The sequence below is a fragment of the Malaclemys terrapin genome, chromosome 8, assembly GCF_027887155.1.
Source record: "Malaclemys terrapin pileata isolate rMalTer1 chromosome 8, rMalTer1.hap1, whole genome shotgun sequence".
NCBI classification, from domain to species: domain Eukaryota; kingdom Metazoa; phylum Chordata; order Testudines; family Emydidae; genus Malaclemys; species Malaclemys terrapin.
Genome location: NC_071512.1, coordinates 77,379,807 through 77,391,229, shown reverse-complemented (window position 1 = coordinate 77,391,229; position 11,423 = coordinate 77,379,807). Strand labels below are relative to the sequence as shown.

General features: G+C 40.9%; 2 protein-coding genes across 5 annotated transcripts in view; one reads left to right on the top strand and one right to left on the bottom strand.

Annotated features, from left to right (window-relative positions):
* Positions 1-242: 242 nt before the first annotated feature.
* On the top strand, positions 243-10,062 carry C8H1orf146 (chromosome 8 C1orf146 homolog). Its single transcript, XM_054036910.1, has 5 exons — positions 243-368; positions 2,049-2,142; positions 3,623-3,791; positions 8,401-8,479; positions 9,943-10,062. Exons 1-5 carry the CDS (start codon positions 285-287, stop codon positions 10,060-10,062), a joined length of 546 nt encoding a protein of 181 aa, XP_053892885.1. The 5' UTR covers positions 243-284.
* GLMN (glomulin, FKBP associated protein) overlaps positions 9,065-11,423 on the bottom strand; it is a 38,198-nt gene continuing 35,839 nt past the window's right edge. For all 4 annotated transcript variants that reach the window (XM_054036905.1, XM_054036909.1, XM_054036907.1 and 1 more), the window contains exon 19: positions 9,065-11,340. In XM_054036905.1, coding sequence (XP_053892880.1) covers positions 11,245-11,340 — 96 coding nt within the window. In that variant the 3' untranslated portion in view covers positions 9,065-11,244. The remainder of the gene's footprint in view (positions 11,341-11,423) is intronic.

Here is an 11,423-nt window from a genome sequence, read left to right as displayed (position 1 = left end):
GTAGCTTTTTCTTCCGCCCATGGTCTGCCTTGTGGATTTAGAGCATAAGCTCTTCACAGCAGGAACTATCTCTTATCCTGTGTTTGTAAAATGCCCAGGCACTGTGGCCCTGATTTCAGTTGGGGTCTTTAGGCACCCTTGTGCCTTGACCAAGCACCATTAATGAGTTTACAGCTGTGTTCTCTTCAGTTGGTGGCTGACATTTCTGTTCTCTCTCTCTCTGTCGCTAGTTTTCTTTAAGTTTTTTGGAAAGTTTTACCAGAGATTTCATTGCAGAAGTATTCATGACCCCTGTGACAATGGCAGAAAGTAGTGGACAGGAAAAGGCAAGATGGATCACAACAGTTATCATGAGTTCAGCTCTCCAGGTACTGCATACTAGTTATTCATGAACTGCATAGGCACTGGCTTCGTGGATGCTCGGAGGCTGGAGCACCCACTCATCGGCAGCACCCCTAATCAGCTCCTTCCCCTCCCTGCAGCGCCTCCCACCCTCTGGCAGCCATGCCAATCAGCGCCTCCCGCCTGCCATGATCAGCTCAGGAAGCGCTGGGAAGGGAGGAGGAGAAGTAGAGTGACCAGAGGTCCCGATTTTATATGGACAGTCCCAATATTCAGGGCTTTTTCGGATATAGGCGCCTATTACCCCCCACACTCTGTCCTGATTTTTCACACTTGCTATCTGGTCATCAGAAGGAGGAGTGAGGGCAGGGCATGCGTGAGGGTTGGGGCACAACAAAGTGAGAAGAGGTGGGGCGGAGGGATGGGGGCAGAGTGAGGGTAGGAGGAGGCGGGGTGGGGTGGGGCTTTGGGGGAACAGGTGGCGCACCCCCCAACACATTAGAAAATTGGCACCTCTGGTCAACTGCAGCAACTGATTCACTAATATTGAACCAACTGTCAAGTATTTCCAAGATTTTATAACAGGAAAATATTTTATGCAATGCTAAAGTATATAATGGATACAGGAAAATGTGTATTCCTTACCTGGTAAACCTGCTGCTACCATAGACCTACCTTTTTCTTCATGTTTTTTCTTATTCTGCTATTTCCCTTCATGTCTGGTACCAGTTTAGTATTCCTGCCACCTGCTGTTGTGAGTTAAATGTTTTCCTAACCCATGTCTTTCTTTTTATATTGCACTGATACTACTATATGGATTTCTTTTTTTCCAGCTTATCAATGTAAGTCATTCCAGCAAGGATGTTGTCGTCTTCTAGATTCCCCCCTGAAGACTTTATCTCTTCCATTATACAGTATTAATACTTTGGATAGATAACAGTAATAAGTTAAGAGATTCAAATATGGGTGCACAATTTTTGGTTTAAAATTCAGACTCTTGAGGAGACTGAAGTCTGATTTGAGTGTGTTAAAGTCACAGTCCAGAATGTGGGTGATTGTTTGAGATATTTTTTTCTAGAACACTAGAAAATTCAACCTGCAGGTTGAAAAATATGTACAAGTTCACCCCATTCTTCAGATGACATTGTTGCATGGTGTCGTCATCTTGCTTTCCTACGCAGTTTGTATTCTGCCATGGAGCTCCCATGGTAAGGATGTTGTCCAGAGCAGTCTTTTCTGATCTATCTGTCCTTCAAGTCAAATGCTGACCTCCATATTGATTCATTCAAACCAGCCTACTTAATTGCAGGCAAACAAACATCTAGTGTGTACATTTCTACTGTCTGCAAATCTTCCTTCTGTGCATTACTTTTTAAAAACAAAGATTTGACTGTAAAATGTCGTTTGTGAAGTTTCCTTGTGTATTATGCAAAATTAATGTAGACAGACTGGAAGAGGTAAAAAAAAATTAGATTGTCACCCCATTATTTCATACCTAAATCATTGTTGCAGCTATGCAAATATTTCACATTCTCATCAATTATGCAAAAGTTCAATTAACATTTTTAAAATCATTACTGCTACTGGAGTAAAAATATTTTCTAAACTAAGGTACTCAAGACCTTTTAACAGTCAGACTCTGTTTTAAGAGTCCAGTTGATACGATTGCAAGCATGTTCTAAAATAAATTTTTTACATTTATTTAGAGTCATGAAGTTTCAGAATCTCTACAGAGTCAACACCACAGAGTTCGATATTCAGATTCGGTGGAAAATGGATCCATGATTTTTTCTCTTTCTGGTACAGTAAATTGAATTGCAGTACATATTTCTTAAAGAACTCACCAGAAATTCTAATGGGGTATAGGAGCAGACCCTCTTGCAGTAGCACAGAGTAGACCTAAGAACCTGTACAAAAGCTGCATTGCAGAAATGTCAGAGTTTGGAATGGTGGATGTGAAAGCGCCAAAGTATTTTCTTTTTCAAGAGGCCAACATTAGAAAAGAGTGGAAGTGAGGAGAGGAGGAGCTGTGAATAGAAATCAGATACTAGTTATTGCATTAAAGTGCAGTTGTATTCTGAAAAGTGACTATATAAAATGTCATCTTACTTGACAGAACAGCTCCTTATGTGTTCCTAATGACTTTTGTGATTTAAAAAAAAAAATCTGCTGTTATTTAATCTTATTAGCTTTACTGAAGCCATTCATCTTAGAGTGACTGAGTTGGATTCTATTCCTTCTGTGCATTAATTAAGCTGTTTACTGAATCCCAGTCACACCTGTGTGAATCTAGCTGAGACAATATCACTGCACAAATATCACTAAAGCATAATTCAGCCAGCAGAACCTTTACTACTGGTAAAGATGTGTGAAAAGAAAACCACCTTGACCTTAATCTTCTAAGTCAAATTTGCTGAGCTGGCAGTTACAAAAAAAAAATTCTGTAAAATGAGCCGATTTGACCAGGAAATCACTGAGGCAACAAACATGAAACCCCATATTACTATTTCTACAGTTGCTTTTCAGAATAGAACAGCACTTTAAACCACTAAAGTGACATTTAGGCAAAATAGTTCGGCTTATTCTGAATCTGAACCCTTTCTTTGCCATCAACATTGCATGAGGCATGAATAAGATTCCACCACACCCGTCTAACTTAAGCTACTCTTTCCATGTCCTGCATGTTGCTAAGTCTCAGAAGTTTCTCTGTCTGAGGACTGTTTGACAAAGGGATTCTTTCAGTTGGCCCCTTTTGCGTGTTCCTTCAGGTGCCCAATGGCACATCTGCCATTGCAGATGCTCTGTCTTTGTTCTTAAGCTGTTCCCCACATATTTCTAGCTTCTTTTCTGCATAACTTTAGAGATAAAGGTTTGTTGAAGTCAGACACATCTTGGCAATTGTTATAAATTCATCCCATTAAATACCTAGAATTTGTGGATTTCAAGATTTCCCATCCATATGTTAATATGGAAATAACATTTAAGTTGAAAACTTGCAGTTTGGTCTTAAATTGTAGATTTTTGATGACCAAATCTTAAACTGGTGACTGCAGCTGCTGCTGTTCAATTTGTGACATTATTTCCTTCTGGCCATCCCCATTGGCTTGCACATTACTGCCAAAGTATGTGAACTGACTCACATTTTATATTCCTTTGCCTTCTAAAGTAATGCTTGAGTTGGGAGTTCTGCTTATTGATGACTTAGTAGTTAGAAGACTAAACCTCATTACTAGCTTGAAGTAACAAACTGAGCTTACATTGTAATCAATTTCTTCTCTAGGCATTGCATTTCTATTGGCAGACACACAAGACTTATTTAAGACAGGAGGAGAACTGTTTTTAGGCAGAACTGAGAAGTTCATAAACATTCATCGGAATAGTTTTTTGCTCTTGTCAGCTGCCTTGCATGGACCAAAAGAATGGGATTTAATGTTCAGGATTCAGAAAAGGTATATCTTTAATTGGACCAGTATTTTTATTACTAAAGAATAATGAGATGTAATATTAATGAATATTTACACAAAGGTCCTATATACAGATTTTCAAAGGTCCTGCCAAGCTGGACACTTGCCAGACTGCTGTGAGGTGATCCAACGGCTGAATCTTCAGGTGTTTTAAGCCTCCAGAGTCTCAACAGAGCCAAGGCATTGTCTCTGTCTTGGGGTTCCTAGGCACATGCTCAGGATTCAGACCCTCTGTCTAGTATCCCCCTCTTGAGAGCTGCAACCTCACAGCTCATTACCGAGGCCTTAGAAACAGTGCTAAGCAGGAGCAGATTTACCATGAAACAAGCCGGGTGGTGGCCCCCAAAATGCAGGACAAATCTCATCTGACAACCTCCCCCTGAGTCCCGGCCAGTGGTGCAGCGGGGCTCAGGCAGGCAGACTGCCTGCATACCGGGGCCGGTGGCCCACGCTGCTCCCCGAAGCGGCTGGCTGCTGGCACGTCTCTGCGCACCCCTGCTGGGGGGGTAGGCAGTGCCGTGTGCTGCCCCTGCCAGCACACAGAAACCCACTGCTACCCTCCCCCCAAAGGGGCACACAGAGATGTGCCAGCAGCAGGGCTAAGGCGGCTCCCTGCTGCTCTGCCTCCTGCCCTCTACACTGCGCTGCTCCCGGAAGCAGCGGCCCTATGGCCCCGGGAGGGGGGGGGGGAGAGAGGGCAGGTGTGTGTGTGTGTGTGTGTGTGTGTGTGTGTGTGTGCTGCCCCTGCCCCAAGAGCCGACTCCACAGCTCCCATTGCCCAGGAACTACAGCCAATGGGAGCTGCAGGGGCGGCGCCTGAGGGCAGCAGTGCACGGAGAGCCCCTGCTCCCGCCCCACACCAATGACCGCTGCCAAAGGAGTGTGTGTGCCAGTCGCTTTAGGCGCCGCGCCGCCCCCCCTCCAACACCCTAGCCCCCCGCCCCATCCCAGAGCTCGTACCCAAACTTTCTCCCAGAGTCTGATCCCTCAACCCTCCCACACCCAAAGCCCCAGCCCAGAGCCCACACCCAAACTCCCTCCCAAAGCCTGACCCCTGCACGCCAACCAAGGTATCTCATTTTATTTTCATTTACTTCCCATTACTTATAAGATAGGAGGAGGATGAAGGAACAAAAAAATGAAAAACAGGGGGAGGGGGAAATAAGAGAATGTTCTTTTTCTTGGCTGGGTTCCAAGGGGGGCCCCCGAAAATGAAGCTGCGCACAGGGACCCACTAACTCTAAATCTGCCATTGGTGCTAAGCCCTTAGACTTCCACCCAGAATTTAAATTCACCCCATCCCAGAACTTTAGCTGTGTGGGTCTCCTGGGCCTACAGTGTAACACATAGAACACACAGATACTTTGCACAGGATTCTAACACCATTGCTTTTTATCTAATCACATGAGAAATACTCACCTCTATTCAAAAATAATAAACTGTATAATGCATTTCCCTGTCTGTCTCCTCACCACTCCAGAGCACTCTTTGGGCTGGGGTCGGAGTTGTCAGGGGCATCCAGAATCCTTCTGCTGCAATGCGTGGCTTGCATTCTGAAATATAGACCCTTCTCTCACCTAGGCTAATCCATCCCCTTCCTCTTGCCTGCGTGTCTTCACCCACTATGGTTTTTAAAGGCTGCCCTCAACACTTGAGCTTCTTCATCCTGTATTTTGGAATTTCCCACTCTCCAAATGCCAGACACACACACCCCCAACCCCTCTTCCTTCCCCCCCAAAAAGTGAGGGAAGTTGGAGAACTAGTTTCTCCTAGTATTTGTTCTTCCCAGGTAAGCACCTATTCAGATGCTGATAGTCCTTAACAATCTGCTCTTATTCTTGGTCTGGATACACAGACCTAGAGGCATTCCATGATACAGCAATTTTACATAGTAACAACTTCATAATATCAACCAGAATTCATAAGTGCTACAGACAGATTTCTAAACTGGTCACACAGGTGAATTTGATTTTGCTCATCTAGTGGAAAATTAGCCAGAGGCTAATGTTTGTAACATTGGCTTGTCTTATTAATAGAGAATGTGCAAAACAATGCTATCAGAATTATTTTGACATATCACAGTCAACTTGACAGCATGGGACACTCCTGAAAGCATGACAAGTAACACTTTCTTCAATCACTTTAGTGATTCTTTTTTCTAGTTTGTAATACTGACTGGAAAATTTTGCTATTTTTCTTTAATTTCTAAAAACCCACAATTTTCCCCTGTAACAAGTCTTGTCTGCATGAAGAAATATTTAACCAATGTTTGTTCACCAGTTTTTAAAACTTCTTACCTGTAGTCACAAGGAGGGTCACAGGAGCCATAAGTATCTGAATAGCTGGCTACTTATTTGGATTAAACCTTTGATTATTCTAAAGCATTCTCATCCCATGTCACCCTAATTCTTCACATTTAGGCCATGTCTACACTACCACTTTCGTTGGTAAACTTATGTCACTCGGGGGTGGGAAAAAACACCCTCCTGAGCAACATAAGTTTCACCAGCATAAGTGGTAGTGTGCATAGCGCTATGTTGGTGGGACAGCCTCTTCTGCTGACATAGCTGCTGCTGCTTGTTGTGGGTGGTCTAATTATGTCAACAGGAGAGCTCTCTCCCGTCAGCATAGAGAGGCTACACAAGAGATCTTACAGCAGCACAGTTGCATCGGTGGGTACAGCTGTGCCACTGTAAGGTCTCTAGTGCAGACATAGTCCCTAAAGTATTTTAGCACTGGTTTCAGAGTAGCAGCCGTGTTAGTCTGTATCCGCAAAAAGAAGAACAGGAGTACTTGTGGCACCTTAGAGACTAACAAATTTATTAGAGCATAAGCTTTCGTGGAAGAAGTGGGCTGTAGTCCACGAAAGCTTATGCTCTAATAAATTTGTTAGTCTCTAAGGTGCCACAAGTACTCCTGATCTTCTTTTTATTTTAGCACTGTTCTGGAAAGCGAAATCTGTGCAAATGTTTCTAGAAGTTTAGGTTTCTAAACCTTCTTGCCTCCATTTCACTGCTAAGTTCCAGCTTGAGTAACTAAAACCTATTATAGACCCTGTTGTAAAGATGTCATTGGATGTACTACTTATCAAAAGTGGTGGATTGAGAGGGGGGAAATAGTAAAGTCCCATTTATCCCCAGAATAGATATTGCAGACAGAAGCAGTGCAAATTTCCCTGCCCCTTCATAAACTTTTGTGTGTTTAAAGTGAAATTTTTATCAGGATTATCCTCTTGTTTTGTGTATAACTGACAGGTAGCACGATCTGTCTGGATAGTGCGGCAACAAGGTATGGGAGTTTAGATTTAGACCTATTCCTTTTGCTCAGTGTTTTCGGACACCTGACTGTAATCTACCACCATCCTCAACAAATCTACTTGGCTACTGGCATTTTGAGAGTTAAAACTAATTCTGCAAATGGCATGGCAAAGCAGTGCTTACAGTCTCAATCCTTCCTGCGCACATAAATGCTGAAGGCGCTTGGTCTCAAGCAAAGTGGAACAGGGCTTGGGACTCTGTCACTAAGCATTCCAGAGAAAGAAGGGGGCTTCTTTCCTGTAACACCCCATAAAAATACAGGAAGAGGAGGTGCTGTGGAGGGTGGAGAGGGGTGTAAGAATAGTGTCAACCCTCCATTTGCCTTAAAAAAAAAAAAAAAAAAAAAAAAAAAAACACAACAAAATAATCCCAAAAACACTCTGCATGCACTGGTGGGTAGTATAGGAAATAAGACTGGAAAATTTCTTACTGATAATTTGCTTTCTGGTAGCAATGTCTCCCACAATTCTGGACATCTGGGCTGCTCTCCTCTCTGCAGCTCACAGAGGCAGATCAGTGTTTTGGCGCCACATGGTCTCGACACACATCCTGTGCTTCTGCTTGCTGCCAGATAAATTATTCCCAAACTGTAAAACTTGTATATCATCATTAACAAATGTTCCAGAGATAATGAAGTACTTATGTACATTAGACCAAGGACAACAGTCATATGGTAACAAGACCCCTACCAGGATGGGTAGAATTGTGGGAGATGCTGCTAGCAGGAAGGGAATTATTGGTAAGAAATTTTCTGTTCTGCAGCACAGCATCTCCTACAGTTCTGGATGTCTGGGAAATGGTGAGATGTTTGTTATGAAACAAAAGTTTGGTAGGAAAGAAGTGCAGAGGAGCAAACAGGGAGATGCTGCAGTGAAAGCTCAGGGACAGTTAAACCCCCCAGAGGTTAACTGACCCAGGGAGAAAGAGGAATGCTGACGAGGGAGAACACTGCTCCCCACTGCCCAAAAAACTGGGTAGAAAAGTTAAAATAGAAGTTGTAAGGGCAGGAGGCAAAGAAACTGCCACTGTCTGCTGCTGTGGAGGCTGAGAATCTGGCGACAAGCAGGAGCAGAAGGGATATGGCCAGACCATGTGGTGCCAAAACACTGCCTCCATGAGATGCACAGAGAGGACAGCAGCCCAGACGTCCAGATTTGTGGGAAATGCTTGGATGGAGAAATATTATTTGGATAATGTGAGAAGGGTTTTTCAGCCTTAAGCTGTCATGTACTGTAAATATATATTTTAAATATAACCATGGTTATTCTGATGTGCAGATTCCTGGGCAGTAATTTACGAGTAATTCCAGTTCATAACACTGCTGAAACTGTTAAACTCATGCTAACTATAGCCAAGGTAAGTCTTGTGGTATAGATTAACAAATATTACCCATGAACGTTTTTTTTTAAATACATTAATAAAAACAATGAATTATATAAAAAAAATTTGTCCTTAACTGAGCTTGTAGCTTACTGTTACATCGATCAGAGTCCTGACAATAACTACTGTTCTAAGAACGCAAGCCGAAGTCTGATGTTGTAGTTCAAATGTTTGTTTCAAACTATTATCAACAATAGCTTTAAAAGGTCTTATTAGCATGTATAAAGATGAATGACAGAGCTCTAGGGCCTAATTCTGCTCTCACTTGCCATTGTAAATCAGGAGTGACTCCACTCATTTATTAGTGTAAAACTAGCATGAAATCAAAATCAGGCTGTAAATATTGAAGGTCTTCTTAAAGTAAATTATTAACCTGAAGACTATAGCAGCTTGTGGACTTCAATCAATAATAGATTTACTTGTATAAATCTATTCTATAGACTAGCAACTACAACAGAGCCGTTTGTGTTCTTTATATCTGTGCAACTGCCACACATCCTACATGTGTAAGTAAACAAGAATTTCCTTTGAAAAGATTAATGCATATGCAGAAGTTATTTAATGATTTTTCTACAGAAATGCTGAGTCAACGTTAATTATACTAGTATGAACAGCACTCCAATAATGTACCAAAAATAAAAGGAATAGCACAAACAAGATATTAGTTTGCATTTTATCCTTTTCCTAAGTGGTCACCGTATAAAAAATTAGCATTTACCAAGTTACAATATTCTGGCATAAGATACTGCAATTATTTTCTATTCTAGAGTCTATAAAACAACTCTGGCATCTCATGTACTACAGTGTGACAACCATTAAACGTTGACATCTTAATAGTAACCACTGTACGTCAGACCTCTAGCTTTTTGTGAAATCTGTTCCGCATCATATCCTAATTCAGTGTTAAATAAAATTAGGTGTACTGCTATAAATTTCCTCCACTTGATCTGGACTAATGTCCCAATGACTTCAATGGGAGTTCCATGTAAAGGATGTTAGCATGAGGCCCAGATCTATTCAAGACTCCCCCATCTGGGGAACCCCAGCTGGAGTACAACAACATGCATAATGACTGCTGTTTCACTCCTCCCTGTCCCCAGTGCAGGAGGGGTAGCCAGGGAGCAACAATATTTAGCCAATCCTTGGCAGCTGTAACAACCTCTTCTGGGATGTTATTAGAATATGAACAAAGCAGTCCCACAGCTGCTTTAAGTTGTGCTTTAGGATCAGCCTGGCACCCCAATGCAGCTTACCCTGTTACCTTTGTTTCTCTCTCACCCCCAGATATCCAGTTTAGAGAATCTGGTCTCAGTCTCTTCGTAATTTCCAGTTGTACTATATTAAGAGTAAATGATTCAGTATTTCTTTACCCAAACTATCTAATTCTCTTTTAATCAAAATATGTGTAAGTAGTGTCACATTTCTTTTTTCCTTTTAAGATCACCTGCAAACCACACATAGACAACATTCGCTACAGAATGCTAATGGCAAAAGCCCAGATCATAGACCAGAGTCCAGTTTGGAAAATGCTTCACAAGATCCAGTTGGATTGTAACTAACTTAGTACCAATTAGATTTATTCAAAACTTCTGGAGTTACATTTCTAAACAAAATACAAATGCTTTTCTTGTCTGTTCAAAAAAAATACAGCAACTGTACAAAAAATGGTCAGTTTAAAAATATTTGTGTATATAATTAATGCATTAAATGAAAATGTACATAACATTTATTGTGATATTCAATGCTATATAGTGTGAGTTATACCAAATTTGCTAACTTAGAGAAAAGTTACGTGATTTTTTTTTAAACCCTATATATGTTTTGTTTTTACAATTTGGGCAATTTAAATAAAACCATCATTAAAAAGCAAGTGCCTTACCTTCAGTTTGATTGCAAAGTGATCTGTGATTTTCCAAAACATTTAAACACCTCTTTGGGAGATTCTTCATAGTTAGGGAGGATAAGAATAATCAAAATGATCCTAGAGTAGACTCCCCCAAGTCCATATATTTTAGACCATATTATGCATTAACAACTTATGCACTGAATTGCATTCTCGTTTCTCTTTACAAAATATATGCTTACTGTCTTTATGTATATTACCTTTCACTGGGGAAAGTTCTAAACTTATCTTGTTTTGTCCTGGAGGTGTTTTTTGAAGCATGGCTTCCCCTTGTCCTCAAATCCCTATGCTCAGATCTCCAGTATGGATAGTCCTGATTTACAGTCAGTCTTTATTAATCTAGAAGTATGGTTGGCAATATTAATTGCAGTAATAATACCTAGTATTTACACATCTGTGGAGCTCAAAACTTTCCAAACATTATTATTGGGGTCTAGGTAATGCAAACATAAGGCTATTTCTACACATCAAAAACATCCTCTCATCTCCAAAGGTTAATAAAATATAATTATCTTATGCCAAGCAGATGCAATTTCCAAACTCTAGCAAAACTGCAGCTAACTCAATGAGAGGGTAGCTTGGGATATTTTGTTGAAATTAGTACATTGTCTATCTCCATGAATCAGATTCTACAGTAAAGACATGTAATAAGACATGTAAAGAACAGCAGTTGCAAGTATTCTAGCAGCCTTTTATAAATAATTCTTCAACAGACTTGTTTAAAACTTGATAATGTCTCTTTCAAGTAAAGTCATAATGACCAACATCTTAATGTACTGCAAGCGTTAAAAACCCACTAGGATTTAGGACACCAAGTGCTTCATTTGACCACCAATATTTATGTTATGGTTTTTATTTTCACTTCGATGAGTTCTTCTACTCGGGCCAGAACACTTTCTATTAAATCAAATGTGAAAAGAGCTGAATGTAGAACCTGAAATGTCAAGAAAAATTCATGTTATTTATATTAGCACAATGACATTTTTTTTTCCAGTCAGCTCTAAATGTACACTTGCC

What these genes read in the sequence shown, in the direction of transcription:
- C8H1orf146 (XM_054036910.1), top strand. Translation starts at nt 285, where the DNA reads ATGACCCCTGTGACAATGGCAGAAAGTAGTGGACAGGAAAAGGCAAGA. An exon ending in CATGATTTTTTCTCTTTCTG is followed by an intron (nt 2,143 to 3,622) that starts GTACAGTAAATT and finishes TTTCTTCTCTAG; the next exon opens with GCATTGCATTTCTATTGGCA. An exon ending in TCATGCTAACTATAGCCAAG is followed by an intron (nt 8,480 to 9,942) that starts GTAAGTCTTGTG and finishes TTTCCTTTTAAG; the next exon opens with ATCACCTGCAAACCACACAT.